At 48.1% G+C, this 17,339-nt stretch overlaps 1 protein-coding gene across 2 annotated transcripts in view; it reads right to left on the bottom strand.

Annotated features, from left to right (window-relative positions):
• HSF1 (heat shock transcription factor 1) overlaps positions 1–17,339 on the bottom strand; it is a 92,086-nt gene that overhangs the window by 50,112 nt on the left and 24,635 nt on the right. For both annotated transcript variants that reach the window (XM_014609816.3, XM_014609817.3), the window contains exons 2-4: positions 9,378–9,486; positions 2,722–2,858; positions 429–553 (exon numbers count right to left, since the gene is read on the bottom strand). In XM_014609816.3, coding sequence (XP_014465302.1) covers positions 429–553; positions 2,722–2,858; positions 9,378–9,486 — 371 coding nt within the window. The remainder of the gene's footprint in view (positions 1–428; positions 554–2,721; positions 2,859–9,377; positions 9,487–17,339) is intronic.

The raw sequence follows: 17,339 nt of genomic DNA, 5'->3' as shown, positions 1-17,339 counted from the left end.
TGTAGGCAAACTCATGAACAAGACACCAGCACTGTGCAGAGGGGGTCAGACTTCACGCAGGTGGAAGCAAGTCGTTGCGCTCTCCTGGCTCAGATCAGAAGTGCAGCAGGGTTCCCCCAAAGGGAAGTTACCAAAGCCTCACTCTGTCTGGGGCTGGAGGGTTGGTCACTGTGACACCAGGCCCTTACGAAGATGTAATATTGCTCAGAAGGCTCCTCCACTCCCTTTCTTCCCCAGACAGAGAGCCTCTTAAAGCTCAGACTGTGCTCCTGAGACATTCGGGATGCTGGCAAACATGAGAGCACACGCAACAATGGAGACCAGCTACACTTCTCCTACGGGAGGCCTTGAACATATTTTTTTCAGAGGAAATAAGTCAGATGGAGCAGATTCTCCTGTTTTCTGCCCTCCCCTCCCTACATACATACTGCTTCATGGCTATCAGCTTGGAGTCCATGCTCTCTTGCTTTCCCTTCATCACCTGGACGTCAGTCAGTAACTTGGTTACATTGTCTTGTCGAACCTTTATATCCTCATTCTTTATACTGGATACCTGGAGACAGAACGGAAAAGGTCAGTGGTGTTTGCTCTTACAAAACAGTTGCTTAACTGTCAAAGGTAGTACAGCAGGTGAGCCATCTTCCTCCCCCTCCAATGCCTGGGTTGCGTATAGCTGAATCAGATGGGCTCGCAGCAGTCATCTACAAGAACACCGTTACTTGCAGAGAATGAACTCTTCCCCCACCCTAAATAAGCTGAATCTCTCAGCTCAGAAAGGCAAACATTAAGGCTGGTACAAAGCCAACAGCTCTCTTGCAGCCCCAGAATGACAGCGCACAATCTTCCATCACATGATGGGATAGCTATATTGGCTAGCACAGCATTTCTAATGCTAAAATTCAGAGGCCAGGAAGAGCAAGGAAGCACAATGACAGCTGGGATTTTATTGAAGATACACAGCACATAATCATGCTGCTCCACAAGCCAGCACACTGCAGTTAGCAGAGAACACGGCTCTTAGTGGGTGCCCCAATTTTTTTTTCTCTTTTTGCTACATTTATAAATGGTTAATCAGAACCATTTGAAAGGCAAAGGGAGAAAAGCAAATGTTCGCTCTGCAGCATGGAGAATGAGCAAGGCCAGAGCTGAAGTGGGATGGGGAGCCTCTTGCTATAGAAATGATGAGGGGGCTACTCAGGAAGCTTTGCAAGTGCTAAAGCAGGGAAGGGAGGGACCTGTTTCATTTCCCGGATAAAGAGCTCATAAGAAATGACACCCAGGCACACTTCACAAAAGCTGCAATGTGTGAGGACTCTGGATCTGCCAGTAATTACAGGGGTTAGTACATCTCACCTATTCAAAAGCAGGTTCCCCCAGCCTCCCCTTGCCCACAGGCCATATATCTTTGGGATCTGCACATCACAACTTCCTAGAGCACGCGCCCATTGTGCAGATGTCTGGAGGTGCTAAACGTGTCGCAGCCAAAGAGGCACTTAATGTTACGTGAAATCATCCCAGGGCTCCATCATGCAGTTTTGCCTGCTGCTCTCTACAGGTGGCTTTGAGCAATATTTGGAAAAGGATAACTAAAACCTGGATGGCTGCTACTGATCAAGCCATATTTCAGAACGAATAGAGCTGCTCTGATAGTTTAGAAGAAGTTTTTGGCACTGAGTACTGGCTGCTCCTTTAAAATGCTCTAACAAAATAATTAGAGAACCAGCCATGAACAAGGCAGCGCTCTCACAAACACAAAAAGCAGGATTTAGGTCTGAACCCTCTGACCCACCCATGAGGCACAAGTAAAGTTCACACCATTAGCTCTGGCAGCAGGGGAGTCCAAACTGGCCAAGGTTATCCTCCTCGCTAGACACCTGACTTACTCACATGCCAATGTGACCAGAGGTGCCTCCTGCTCATGTCAAAACTGAGCACTGCATGTGGAGACCCCAACGTTAGAGAGCCCACACCTGTATTAACCGCGGGTAGCCGAGTACTGTCCCAGTTTAGCGCACCAATTGCCATTTGGAACACCGGCTGCATGCCAGCCAGTTTAAAATATTTTTTAGCCGTCTTGAATAAAACCCTTTGTTTCTTGCCGTTCCCATTACCAGCAGAGCCATCATGTGATGGATGAAATCAGAGTCTTCTCTTCAAAGGGTCTAGAGAACAGAGTATGGTTTTTCTCATTAGGTTGAAAAATACCCCAAGTGTTCAGCCCATGGCTGCATTCCTTCTTCCAGTTCTAAAGGAAGGTCCGATTGCTCTGTGACTCTTCCCTAGGGGAAAGGAAAGTTTGTCGTAACCTCCGCTAGACCAGGCCTACACAGTAAAAGGAAAAAGAGAGGTGTGGAGGGGATGCTAGCTTCCCGTTTGCACAGCCAAAGACAAACTGGTTTCCACGTTAACCAGCTGTTTCCTTCAGGGTGTCCTGAGCCACCTCAGTCAAACCTGGCGCCAAGAGGGCAGTAAGAAAGCAATCAGAGGAAGTGGCACACTACACGCCTGCTGCAAGCTGATTAGCAGGTTGGCACAACACCGTGCGACTGAACGAGACGCAAGGTGAGGAGTTAACTAGAGAAACAGCTGGCAAAGAACGAGACTTGCAGGGCCAAAATCCCCATCGCACCCCGCAGCACACTGCTACTTTTCTGACTAGCCCTGTTCGCTCTGAAACGCTTCACCTGGGACCTGCCTGAAATAGCTGTTTTGTACACTTACGCTGGTTACTTTCCTCTTGATATTCTCCAGGAGATGATCCTGGCCTCGGATGAAATACGGATGCTGGAATTCAGTATCGTCCTTCTCTGGCTTCACCAAACCTCCCTGTTCGATGTGGACAACCTTTCGAAAGCCATCTGAAAGTCAGAGGTGAATAATTAGAGCAAAGCAGCACAATCTGAAGTTGAACTGAGGAGCACAATCTTGCTTGCCAAGGGCGTGCACACATGGTAGCTTATCAATACGACACGGGATTGGAGACCGAGCCTGAGAAAAGCTATGAAACGTATATGCCCCTTTCCCCTGTTCTTGTGTTTGCATTCCAGCAGTTGCCTCTCTGATTTTTGACACAGCCAACCCCCAAAACCTTGGGGGAGTGAGAGATGTCTCCCCTATAGTGCAGCAGCAGACATTCAAATAATGTTCCTCTCTGCTAGGCAAGGCAGTCGTATGCCCTCCTCCCAACCAGTCTTGCATATGCCACCCCAAGAGTACAGCAAGCTGGGAGTCAGACAAGCGCCTCAACTTTTCCCAAACATCTCCAACAAGCTGCCACCCCCGCAGTGTCCTTGAACACAGAAAGCCCTCCAAGTCTTGAGCATCGGGAGACCAGGCAATATCCTAACTTGTCATTTGAGCAGCAGAAGAAAAATGGTCTGCTGAACAGCGAGTCTCAGTGCAAGGCCAGACAAGGATTTTCAAACAAGATGCTGCACGGGACTGGGAGGTTTGCAAGTCATTGAATCTAGGGGGATAAAGCAGTTCCCATGAACTGCATGCTGGTCCCAACGTGCTGGGCAATGTCAAGGATGAGGACAGGACAGGAGTGCTCTATCGCTTCATCCACTACTGAGAGCACAAACACTTGCAAAATGAAACCTTGCAGCTGTGCAGCAGCAAGGAAAGAACGCAGCCATATTTAACTGAAACAGTCAAAATTGTTTCTAGAGGCAGAACAAAAAATGACCACACTTGGAACCTGGCCAAGACCTTGGTGCTCACAGATCCAGCACGCCAAGGAATCTTTAAAGAGACAACGGGATCAGAATCTTATTTCATTTCTTGTCAAAACGATGGCAGTGTGATGTCTCCAACCACACCGAGTCTGCGTGGGTGGATGAGCTGCCTCCTGATTTTAATCTAGTGCTCCCCGTAGTACCCGAGTACCACGAAGCATTGTTCTCACCCTGCAGATGCAAAACCTAGGTGGAGATTAAGTGATTTGTCCAAGGTCGCACAGCAGTCAGGGGCAGAGCATGGAGGACAGTTCTCAAGTCCCAGTGCAGTGCCTTAATCAGAGTCATCCTTCCTTTCAGCAGCACATCCTGGCTGCACCTTGTGAGTCTCCCCCCAAGCAAAGCGACCTGGCGCTTGCATTATATTGTACACGTTCTAGGTACTATGAGAACATTCATTCTTAACAATCCTTAAGGCATTACACCCCCATTTTAGAGAAGAGGCAGCCAAGGCTCAGAGGAAAAACGACTTGCCAGCGAGTCAGAAGTGGAATTAGAATAGGAGACCTGATTTAAACATTGTACTTGCTCCCACAGCCCACGTTGTCTGATTTAAGTGCCAGATCCGGGTTTTTTTTAAGCCATTCTTAGCACTGTTTGTAAGTTTGAAAGATGTAATTTGTTTCAGCTGACGGCACAGTATTGTCTTGGAGACTCGCAAGTATAGGAGACCGGTAACGCTGAAAATGAGTTCCTCTGCAGAAACGCCACCCTAAAAGGGTAGCATTAAAGGGCAACATTACAGTATTGGCTGGGGATTGTGGGAAGGTTACTAAGTGGGTTTAATTATCTTGATGAATCTGGCGTTCCAGCAGAACATGGCTTATCAGCTTCTGCACTGAATTAAGAAATGGCTCTGGCTTAGATTCACCCCAGGCTGGGAACCTCAAAACAAAGCACACCAGCTTTTTGCGTGGTGATGTGTAGCTGACAGAGCAAGAGCCCACAACTAGGAACTTCCTGGCTGACAGCAGCTTGCTAGGACTGCAGGGAATAAATATTCGGGCTACATCAATGGCACTATTAGATGGAAGACATGGGAGGTGATAGTGCCTCTCTATGGGGTGCTGGTTGGGCCTCATTTACGTTACTGCGAGCAGTTCTGGGCTCTGCGTTTTAAAAAGGACATGGAGCTTTGGGAGAGGGTCCAGAGGTGGGTGACAAAAACAATCAGTGGTTTGGAAAGCAAGTTGTATGATGAATGGCTGAGAGAACTGGGAGGAAAGGTGGCTAAGGGTGGCCATGACAGCAGTCTTCAAACCTCTGAAAGGCTGTCATAGAGGCAGAACATCTGTTCTCCCTTGTTGCAGAGGCCAGGATATGAATCAATGGCTTCAAAACTGCAGCAGAGTAGAATTTAGATTAGATCTCAGGGAAAAAAAAACAACAACAACAAAAAAAGCCTGCCTTACTATTAGCGCAGGGAGGCAGTAGCACAGACTGCCCAGGGAAGTGGTGGGACTTCCTTACTGGGGGTTTTCAGGAGGAGCCTGGATAAGCTTTGGTCAGGGATGATTTAAGACCAGCAGGGCTGCATTCACACAGGGGTTGGACCAGATGACCCCCGAGCTGCTTCCAGTCCTAGGACTCTGTGTTTATGGCCTGTGGAGGAGACGGTGGGATTGCAATTCTCCTGCTCTGCGGGGGATGGACTAGAAGAGCAACAAGTCAGAAAGTGCTTTCTGAGCAGTTTAGGCAAAAGCGAGAGACTCGAAACTTCAAATGCACTTAGACCATCTAAAACACTCAAGGGCAAAGTACTTTTGGAGTGCACCAATTTTGTAAACTCCAAGATAAATCAAGAACGGTTGTTCTTAAGTGTTGTTTGAATTTGTTCGACCACAGCTGTGGCTGAAAAGAGCTTCCTGCACTTGCAGCAAGTAAATGATTTAGAGAAACTGTACATTGCTGTAGTGACATGAGCCAGTTTTTCAGTTATTCAAGTGATCCTTCAAAACTAAAAGCCCTGGTCACAAACCACAGAGAGAGTGTGCCCCACCGTTATCCAGAGAACTCGTGGTGAAAGGTAATGAAACTGTCATCCGTTCTAACCACACTGGAATGCTTCTAAACCCCACATCTGGAGCATTACCGCTAATCCTTAATACAACCCCCACATGACAGTGTATGAAAGGCATCCTTTATGTCGCTGCCTATCGCAAGAACTCAGTGCCAAAAGGTAAATACGGGTGCTTGTGTGCAGAGAGGAAGCTGAGCAGACTGTCATGAAGCAATGTCTCTGGGATAATCCCAGAATGCCCCTGCTCTCTGGCAGGGGAGAAGTTACAAACACTCCTCGCAGTCTGGAAGTGTTTGCACACACAGCTCCGTGCTCCCTTCTGTGTTTGAAGAGCAAGAGAAGAGTTAATTGGTGCAATTGTTTAGGAACAGAAGAGACAGCAGAGAACATTTCCTGATCTGTAGTGAATGCAGACCTAGCTTTAATGCCGCGCAGGAATAACGATGTACGGAGCGAGAGCAACGGGAATGGCTGTCAAAGTCCGAGCACTCCTCCATTTCCAGAATGGCAGCTCCCTGTGCGGAGGCAATCCACAATGCAAGAACAGCAGCAAGCACAGAAAACCAGAGGCTTTCCTGTATTTTCTCTAGGATGTTCATCTCGTTGCTCACTGTAGGCTCCTCGCGTTGAGTGGTGACCAGTTTTCACAGTCCTTGTACTAGTTCAGTCACTATTCACATTTCCACGAGCAAATTAAACTGATCAGATTAGCCCCCAAAGATAACTCCCAAGTTACACCGTGGGCCCATATAACCTAAAACTGTAAAGTTTTAACACGTAAGTTTTAAACAATTTGAGAAGAAAATAGAACAATAGTTTCATCTCCATAGAGAAGTCAAATGAGCAGATCCTATTAAACAGAGCAGATCAATTTTAAACCCCAAATTCACAAGCTTAATTTTATATCTTGCTTCAAGTTTTGTTCTTTCAACAAATAGGGCACTTAGTCTAGGGACATGCTCCGAAATCACCTTGGAAAGTGGACTCGGCAGAGACGTAACATTCTTCCTGGCTAAAATAAATATAAAACCCGAGCAGCCACCTATCAAATCCAAACAATTCCCCAGATACCTCCAGACAAATTGAGTTTTGCTATTCCACATTACGGCAGGCCAAGCTCAGTGTTAAAATTCAGTCTTAAAAGTTTAAACCACATTTTTCCTGTCCCAAGCAGGCACTTATCTGCTCCAATCCTGTGCTCTGCCATAAGACTGTCTGGCCAGACGTTTCCCCAGAAGAGACGGGTGCAGGTTTATCTCCCTGAGACCTATTTCGGGTTTGGCTTGCCATCGTTCTGGAAGCAAGTCACACTGCCATGAAAGTGCAGACAAATATAAAAGAAAGGGCATTGGAACAGAGGATATTTTTGAAGCACTGGCTGAGTTCATCAAATCACCCTGGTAAATACAATGCCCAGGAGGATTAGAATGCTTTTATGGTACAGATATTTCATAATAAGAAAAAAGCCTCTCAGGCAGTGCCTCTTGAGAGGATTATTTAAGGCCTCTGTAAAAGCAGGTGGGGCTAGCTTTCACCCCCAAGGACAAGACATGCCATCTACCACAACATCAGAACCAACAGGCATGACATGACATGACATGACCTGACTTCACCTCCCTATAACAGGAAAGGGGCTGACTTTCAGGCTGAACTTTTTTCAGAACTTGAAAAGGTAAGGGGGGAAAAAAAGTCACTTCAAGCCAAGGTAAGGGGATCATGCCTTGATTGTTTTGGGAACAGGACTCTTGGAAGATCTCTTCCAAGGCTGCTCTAGGTTGCTTTATTCACATGTCAAAACTGTTTGGATCAAGGAAACTAGAAAGACTTGCTGTAACAGATTAAATCGTTTTCTCTGGACTCTGTAGCCACAGAAGCTAAAGAGACAGGAAGCTCTTGATGGTTTTTCTGCATATTTTTTTCTTCACTTTTTTTGTCTGCTCCACTAAGGTCTAAGAGTATGAAGAGTTTTGTACCATTTTCAGTGAGGAGTATAATTTTTCTACCAGAGTGAAGTCTGTGCAACCTTCAGCATGGACAAAGCAATGATAATATAAGAATATACATACTCCCCTTTCCTATGGGAAGGGCCATACGTATACAAGGGCATCTTTTATACTGGTAAAACTGCATCATGCTAAGGGAGTACAAGTCTGATAGACACACATCTCATTTGTGAGTCACAGATTGGGGGTGAAACCTCCTGAGCCTTAGGGCATGGTGTTTCTTGGGTTTTAACCCTGTGCCCTGGCCACTGATGTGCTTATTTTGCCTGCTCGTTTAATGCCATCTCATCCGATTCCAGCTGTTGTGAAAAAGGAGGGTACTGACACTTGTATGAATGCCCACCTGAGGCTTTTAAAGTTGTACATAATTAAATGGGGACTTTCCAACAGGCTGCTTTCTTCTTGTTCTAGTTTTATGATCAGCTCTCCTGGGTGATGACATCAGAAGCAAAAGCAGCAGCACTTTTCTTATACACCAGTGCTTGGGTTTACCCTCTTCCAAAGAGATCAAGAGCATGCCAGTACTAGAAGCAAGGGTGGCTTTCCCCTTAGAAGAGCAATGTCTCTCAGATATAAGACTGTTACGGTGACACGACAGGTGGGAAGTGCTGCTGCAGACATCAAGTGGCTGGGCGTATGAAACCCAGCCACCTCAACGAGCTATTTCTGCTGAGCAGCCTAATAAACTGAATGCCTTTGGCTGCCAGGAGAGGGCAGGAGAGGAGCTGTGCTTGCTGGTACGGAGCAGTCGGAAAGATCAGAAGAGGTAGGCAATTTGCAGATGATCTACTTGAATGGCTCTTTGCTGGCACATAAGGAACTCAAAGTGGCTGACCTCTTCATCCCAGCTGGCTTTGATTTCTTGGGAATGTCTCTGCTCAAGGCTCACTGGCAGGAGAGAGCTGCCCGTTTTCAAGGGTGACTTGCAGACAAGTGTCACCTTTCCCAGACCGGACTGTCACAAGCAGGGGCAGGGAGGGAACAGTCCAGGATAACAGCAGCATCTGGACAGATTCCAGCACTAGCCGGAGTTATTTAATAAGGTCAAGTTTGATTGGTGAGACTTGACAAAAAAAAAAACAAAAAAAGGTTACTGGCAACAGCTGCACTTGACACGCAAGAAGGAACGAGCCAACTTGCTCAGAGCGTGTTCAGTCTGAGAGGACGAGAAGTTGGACGGGGATCCCAGGTGGGTCCCCTCCTGGTGACAGGTGTGCATGGTGGGGATACACGACTTCATTAAAAGGATAAGGGCACTTGGAGCACACAAAAAGCACAGGGCTCTTGTTCTATTACTCAAGGAAATGGCTAAACGCAAGTGGGACTATCCAGTGCCACCAGGCTGTCTGCTCCATCAGAAACGCTCTAACGCAAGTTCTTTTTTCTCCAGCGTTACAATGCTCTGCAGGGGCGGGGGGGGGGGTCTCCTTTCCCTCAGCACAAGCTGACCGATACACTTATTCTTGGTCTCCAGAAATCCACCTAATACCTTCTTGGTGTCTCTGTGTTCCCAAACCAAATCCAGCCCTTCCAGCTAAATAAAGGTACAGGCAGAAGAGGTGACCACTGCTGCAAGATGCATTGGTGCTGGATTCTGGAGCGACGCAGGGTACTTACACATGTTGAGCTGCCGAACGAAGCTGGCCATGTTGTTATGTTTGAAGTACTTCGGAAGCACCTCCTTGGCAAACTGGCCTTGGTCAAACACATGGAAGCTGTTTCCGCTCTGTTGGAAAAAACCAGTGAAAGGGAAATATTACAAAACCGCACGGTATCAATCTGCAGCTTCTACCATATTTCCCACTATTCTTAACTTCAGATGGCATGAGCCAGTCTGACAGGGAGGTGGGCCACGTGGGAGCCTCTGGCTCTACTTCTGATGACACTTAGAGGGGAGCGAGTTAAAGATGCACCAATTTACATCTCAACAGTGTGCTGAGGTGGCAGAAGCAAGCAAGATGTGAACAGCCAGCGACCAGGGCTTTTATACTTTTTCACTCATTTTGTAAGGCTCTCCAAGGTAGCCTGACATCTTAAAGCCGATCATGCAGTCCCCCCTCTCAGAATACCCTCATGGCAACCAGAATTGCTTATGAAAGGCAGCATTAGAGGTGGAGTCGTAGTACTGTATTTAACTGATAGAAACAGGAACACAGTGCAGTGCCTTGTAACTGAGGCCCACTCCGATCTAAAGCAGGGGTTCTCAAACTTGAGTCGCAGTACCTCTGCACAGCTTTTCTGAACGTGGCAGTACCCCTGGTTGAGAACCACTGTGCTCAGCTGGCCTTGGGCACTCAACTGGGTGCAGCTGCTACCGGATAACATTAGCCCGTGCTCCTGCCCCACCGTTGCGCTGGGAAGGGCTGCAACACATGCCCGTGCCTCTGCCTCACTAGGTTCGATACGCCTACAGCAGGTAGGAGAGCTGGGGCAGTTTTACCTGGTCACTGGTGCTGCCATCTGCACTGCGACACCCCTGAGAGAGGTCTTGTGGCAGCCGGTTAAGAACCACTGATATAAAGCAACGCCCAGTCTGTCCGTGGGCCAGAACCAGCTGATCCAGACCCCAGGGCACCTTGCCCCCAGTCTGGCTGAGTGAGCAAAGAGGGCTTGGCCCAACCCCACAGGAGCAGGAAAGGAGGCATGACTTGGCCCTGATCCAGTCATGTTTACGGAAGGAGTGTGACCCAGCCCTGCGGGAGGAAGGGTGCATGGCCCAGCCCGCACCTGATCTGGATGTATGGGGTGGGGGGGGGTAGCATAGCTCAACTCCGACCTGCCTTGTGGGGCTTGGAAATTTGGAAGCAGGGGTCAGTGGGAGTATTAATTGCCACTGCTCCCCCACTGCCATATTCTCTGAGCCCACGGACCAGAGCTTGAGCATCCCTGATCCCTGATCTAAAGCATAACAGTAGAGTAATGAAGCAACCTACAAAGACTAAAATTCAAGTGCCACAGCATCCCCACTCCACATGCTCTTTTCAGATATTCATTTTCTAGGTGAGATGCAGGGCCGTGCAAAAAGAACTAAGCTAGGGCCAGACTTTGGACTTCAGCACCCGCAGCCAAACGGATTCCCATGCTGTGTGCCTTCATTACCAGAAAGCACATCCAAGTTCAAACTACTCCGGACACTGCAGGGGCAGAACCGACTAGCTAGGAAGAACGTGCGTGACATTCCCTATCACAGCACTTTTATTATACGAGAGCCAAGGGCTACGACGGCTACAGGTACCGCACGACGCTTGTGCTGGAGGGGCCTCACAAACCTTATTCAGTCAATTTTTCACAGACATAAGTGTTATTTTTATGACCTATGTTTTTCCTAATAAAACACAATCGGATATCTCTTCCACTGAAACCCTCAGCCAGTTTTGGTGTCAGATTTTAGAAAATAAAATAAGTTAGCACCAAAGAATAAAACCTGCCTCGAAACTAGTAGCAGCCCAGCACGAGTAATGTTTCAACTATTTAGAATTAAAATGTGGACTGATGTTATTGAATAGCATTTCATTGCTTTTCTGGCATAGGAAGGAAGAATTATATTGTCAATATAATAGCGTCTATAAACCAGGGAGAAAAAAATATTCTCTTTCTGGCAGAGTGACACAAGAACCTGGAGTTCATTTTATGACTTAGATTATCTTTCATGGCAAAGCTCTGCCGCTGATCCATCTTCCTGTTAAGACAATTGCACCCGCTGAAAGAACAAACAGCTCCCAGTAATACTAGATGAGAACCAGGCCAGACAACTTGCTGACAAACCATTACAGGCAACAAAATAATTGTCCTTTCTGGTTCAAAGGGATAAGTGCAGCTCCAGATTAGACCACCCGATGCGTGTGGGGTCCTACAGCTTTCTGATCTTCTGAGCCACGTTTCCACTTAGTACAGCAACGAAATGAAAGGACTTTAAAATCTGGAGCTGCTACTCCAGAAATAACTTAGGCCAGGCTGCTCGGGATAATATTTCTTGGCATACCCCTCCCGTGCACACAGTCACATACTGCCGGCACATCTTCTGGGTAAGCAGCAAAGCTCCCTGCTGGCTACAGTGAAAAACATGCTGGTGGGTTAGCACAAGTGCCAACTCAAAATGATCAGTGCCCCAAGGCACGTGGACCTAAATCAAGCCGGTGCCTCAGACCAAAGGGATGCCAAAGAGCAAACAGCCCGATGAGCTGACATCTACTCCCTGTAAAAATAAAAGGCCACAATTTTCAGAGGCAACCAGCAACTATGGATATCCAAATGGAGACATTTAAATTTAAAAGGCCTTATTTTCAAAAGGTCACAGCTTCCTTTAGAAATTCTTGGCCAAATCCACTGTAGCATCCTTGAATGCACCGATCAACTGAAAGAATAGCTTGAAATGAACACAGTGACATTCAGGGACAAGTGGGAAGTACTATATACAAGAAGAAAAAAAAAATCAAACGCATAAATAAAATTGAGAAATGAGTGGCCAGGAGGCAGTAGTGCAGAAAAGGACCTAGAGGCTACAATAAATTGAAAGCTGAATGAGTCAACAGTGTAAGACCACTGCAAAAGGCTAACAGAGTAGTGGGAACCATTAGCTTGTATATGGCACTCCTGTTATGGGAAGAGATTCTTCCACTCCCACAGCCCTACTCTGATAGCCTGCATCCAGGTCTGCGCACTGCACTCGGAGAAAGAGGTGGACAAATGGAAGGTAGGCCAAAAGCAAGCAGCAAACACAGAAGTCTCAAAAACGTGACGTGAGGAAAGTTGGAAACTTAGAATTATTTCATTTACAGATGAACGAGTGCAGGTTTGGTAGAAGTCATCAAAGATAAAAAGCTTATTATAATTGTTCTAGCACCCAAGTGTGCCCAGTGGTACAGGGACAGCAGAAGACACAACAGCCTTCAGTTGCAACAGTGGAGATGGAAGCTGGCTGGGAGACAGAACGTCTCAACCATGAGCGTGGCGTGCACTGGCCACGTTACCAGAAGAGGCCGGGGAACCCACCAGCGGGTGTTTGTAAGATGGTTTTCTGGGACGGCTGAGACAGGGACAACCGCGTGCTGAGGGGCAGTGACTGAATTAGATGACCTCTGGAGGAACTTTCCAGCCCCGCTGCTTTTCTGTTTAAGGATTCTGTAACACAAGGCTGGTTTTGCAAGGGGGGGGGGGGGGGGGAGTGTTCAATAAAAGTTTTCAACGTTCAGTTTCTGTCTACCATAAAAGCAATGGGAAATAGGGCCAGAAGGGACTGCAAGAGGTCTTTCAAGCCCAGCCCTCTGCTCAAACCATCTCATCCAACTGCGTGTCTAATATTTTCTTGAAAACTTCCAACAATGGCAATTCTCCAACCTCTCTAGGTGACCTACTCCAGGGAGCCAAGCACAGAACCCTATCCCAGGGCTCACAGCTAGAAAGTTAGTCTGCCTCCGTTTCCCTCGTCTCCTCACCTGTGGACACAGAGGAATCAATATTACCTCTATAACCTGCTGCACATATTTAAAGACGTACCAAATACCCCTCAGTCTTGTCTTCTCTAAACTAAGTAATCCCAGAACTTCCAACCTTTCCTTGCACGTCATGTTTTCTCGACCTCTAAAGCACTGTCGTTGCTCTCCGCTGGACTTGTTCCAGCTTACCTACATCTTCCTCGAAGTGCAGTGCCCCAACCTGGACACAGTGCTCCAGGTGAGGCCTCACCAAGGCGTAGAGTAGAAGAACCACTTTCTGTGACTAACAACTCTCCTGTTCATCTTAATACAATCAAATATGCAACCATTTTCTTCCTTCTTGCATTGTTGATGGTCCACTACATCCTTCAGGTCCATTTCTGCAGTACTGCAGCTAGCCAGCGGTTCACCAGTTTGTAGTTGTACATTTGATCATTTTGTCTCAAGTGCGGTACTTTGCACTGCCCTTTTGAATTTTATCCGATTCATTTCAGACCATTTAACCAAGATCATTTAAAATCCTAATCCCACCCTGCAGTTTGTCTGCTACTCCACCCCGAATCATAGAATCACAGACAACGAGGGCTGGAAGGGACCTCAGGAGATCACACACAGTCCAACCCCTGCTCAGAGCAGGACCAGCCCCAGGTACATCAACCCAGACGAGGCTTTGTCGATCTGGGCCTTAAGCACCTCCAAGGATAGAGACTCCACCACCTCCCTAGGCAGCCTGTCCCAGTGCTTCACCACCTTCCTGGTGAGAGAGTTTTTCCTATTATCCAGCCTCAACTTCCCTTGCTGCAGCTTGAGCCCATTGCTCCTTGTCCTGTCATCTGCCCCCACTGAGAACAGCCCAGCTCCATCCTCTTTGCAATCCCTTGCACATAGTTGAAGGCTGCTATTCAATCCCCCTTGGTCTTCTTTTCTCCAGACTCAATCAGCCCAGTTCCTTCAGCCTCTCCTCACCGGTCATGTCCCCCAGCCCTCAACCATTTTCATCCCCCCACACTGGACATCCCCCCCCCCCCCCCCAATTTGTCCACATCCTTTGTGCAGTGGGGCAGAGGGGAGGAGGACAAAACTGGACACAGGACTCCAGATGTGACCTACCCAGCGCCATATAGAGGGGAAGAATCACTGCCCTCGACCTGCTGGTAACACTCCTACCAATGCAGCCCAGGATGTCGGTCGCCTTCTTGGCACCAAGGGCGCACAGCTGGCTCCTGTTCAGCTTCTTGTCCCCTGTCCCCCCAGGGCCTTTTCTGCAGAGCTGCTGCCCAGACAGTCCCCTCCAGCCTGCCCTGGTGCATGGGATTGCTCCCTCCCAAGTGCAGGACTTTGCACTTGTCCTGGCGATACCCAGCCTGGTCTCACCTGCAGATTTACAAAGGGTGCATTCAACTCCATCCAGTACCAGACACAGGACAGAGCCGCAAGGAACTGCACTTGAAGCTTCCCCACAATTTAACACTGGGGTACTGACAGCTATTCTTGAGTTGAATGATCCAACCAGTTGCATACGCACCGGGCAATACTTTATCTAGGCCAGTGATTCTCAAGCAGCATGCAAACAAGATCGTTTTAAGGGGGGTGGTCAATATTAGTGCTGTTAGCTGTGCAAACACCTACATATGATTCACCAGATAAACCCAGAGATCTCAACCAGGAATCCAGGGTGACATGAACATTTCATAGATTCATAGTTGTTAGGAGCTGGAAGGGAACTCTCAAGATTATCAGATCCAACCTCCCTGCTCTTGGGCAGGAAAACCTGCTGGGGTCAAATCACCCCAGCAAGGTGAGCATCTGGGCATTTTTTGAAGATATCCAGAGTAGGTGAACATGAACGACGCATGCCCCCAAAGGCTGGGGGGGGGCATGACGACTGCCTGCAGGTGGCCGCAGCAGTGTCAGAGCAGCAGGGAGCTCCCGCAGGTGGCCGCAGCAGTGTCGGTGGCGACTGCTGACCCATGGTCATTGACCACCTGCAGATACCACCAGTGGCGGCCAGTGGCGATTGCCCGCAGACGCTGCTGGCAGTGTTGGCGGCAAGGCGGGGGGCAAGTTGCAAGCACGTACAGGTGCTGCTAGCAGTGGTGGCAGCAGCAGCCAATCGCAGGGGGTGCACGTGCACCCGCACGCACCCTCTACACAGCACCAATGTAGGTGAATGAGTGGAGTCCATTCCAGACCCTGGATACTTGAGCTGAAAAGAAGTTTTTCCTTATGTCTAATCTAAAGCAGTCTTCTAAGCAATTTATTAGTTAGTCCTAGTCTTCCCCTGGGGAGTCCTGGTGAACAGATGTTTATCCAGTCCCTGATGTGTGCCACCCCTTATACACTTATAGGCTGCCACCAAGTCCTCTCCGAGTCTTCTCTTCTCCAGGCTGAACAGACCCATGTCTCTCATTTGGACCTGCTGTGATCAGAGTGCTCTGCAACAGAAGAATCGCTGTATTATTTTTCCATCGTCAGAAAGGAGCAAAAGCCACGAGCTGGCATTTTCCGAGGGGTGCCTCGAGTCTAAAAAGGTTGAGAACCACTGATCTAGATTGTGTTCCCATTGCTAACTGCTGAGAAAGTCACAGTAGTGTGTCAAAAACCTGGCTGTAGTTGAGGTAGATATTAAGTACAGTCAGTAAGCAGCACAGCTCCCCGTTGGTAGCTTTATTCTTTGTTTGGGTTTTTTTAGTGGAAACTTTCTTGCTCTTCCAAGAAGTATTCTGAGTGTTCATGTGATGCCGTAGCTGTGATGGTCCAGCAATTACGTGAAAGGTAAGGATTTTTTGTGGATGATATCTTTTATCCCAACTATGCAGTTGGTCCAATAAAAGATATCACTCCAAAAAAATCCTGGCCTTTTCCAAGAAGTATTCTGTCACCTCCAGGATTTCAGTTATATAGGGGAAAAAAAAGATATTGGTTACCTTTCGACCCAAGCAATTAGCCAATATTTTGAGTTGTGCAGAGATTACGGATCATTTCCACCATAATCCTGTGCAGTGTTTAGGGAGAATATAATTAAGAACTTGTGTTTCTTGGAATTTGGTAGTACTGCAGAACCTGGGGATGATCTGCATCACAACCTGCTTAACTTGCAGTGGTTTGGCAAGGGTACCAACCAGTAGAGGTGCACCGATATATCGGTCCATATCGGATCAGCACTGATAAAAGGAAAATTGACATAATTGGCAATGGGCTTTTTTGGCCAACGTAGCCAATAACGTCACCGATAAATGCCACATACATTCATAGTCACAGCATACACACAGCCAGACATGCAGCCTGGCAGCCTGAAATGCAGCGTCCGGCTGGTAAGTCTGGGGGGCAGCAGAACGAGGGCCCCGCAGTGAGGGAGGGAGTGGGGCAGGGACAGGGGCTGCCCAGTTGGGGTGGGGTGTGGGATGGACCTGTGGACAGCTTGTCCAGGAGGCGTGGCTCCCACTGCTGTGCACACCCCCAGGATGCATGTACCCCCCCCGACCTGTGCACGGAGCAAGGGCAGGTTGGCCACTGTGGGCTTGGTGCTGGCCTCTTCCTGGCAGGGGGGCTGGTCCAGGGCAGGGGGGGCTGCAGTCCTGCATCTGAATTTGATTCCCAGTCATATGTTTCTCCCAACGTAACTGCTCTTGATTAGCCTTGCATGTAACTTGTGCCTTGAGTGGTGGTGCCTATTGTTTCAGCTATCTGTTCTATAAAAACAGCTTTATTTATCTTGAACAAAAAAAGTGTGGCTATTCATTGTCCACCAACTCAGGCCTTTAGCCCATGGGGGCAAAAGATTGTCAGGTCCTGAGCTAGAGCGAGAGGGGTGGATGGGTAGCATGGAAAGAGCTCTGATGAGTCAGAGAAGAGGAACTGAGGAAGGTGACAGTGCTTGGTGAAGGCCACTGTGATGAGTGACAGTGTCAAACAGAGGCTGGAGTCTGAATGAGAATGCAAAAACAAAGAAATCATGCAGCTGACGGCTGCACGGGTCATCAGCATGGAAACCAAAGTCATCAGAATGACTGTGAAAGTTTGAAAGAGAGACGTAGACACTGGAGAGAGAGAGAGACTCAAGGAGAGAGCTGGGTGGACTGCAAGTGATGGAGAGAGGACAGGAGAGAGGCAGCGCTGTTCAGGAGGAAGCAGGTAGGATTTC

This window comes from Alligator mississippiensis, chromosome 3, assembly GCF_030867095.1.
Source record: "Alligator mississippiensis isolate rAllMis1 chromosome 3, rAllMis1, whole genome shotgun sequence".
Taxonomy (NCBI): Eukaryota; Metazoa; Chordata; order Crocodylia; family Alligatoridae; genus Alligator; species Alligator mississippiensis.
This window is presented reverse-complemented; position numbering and strand designations above follow the sequence as displayed.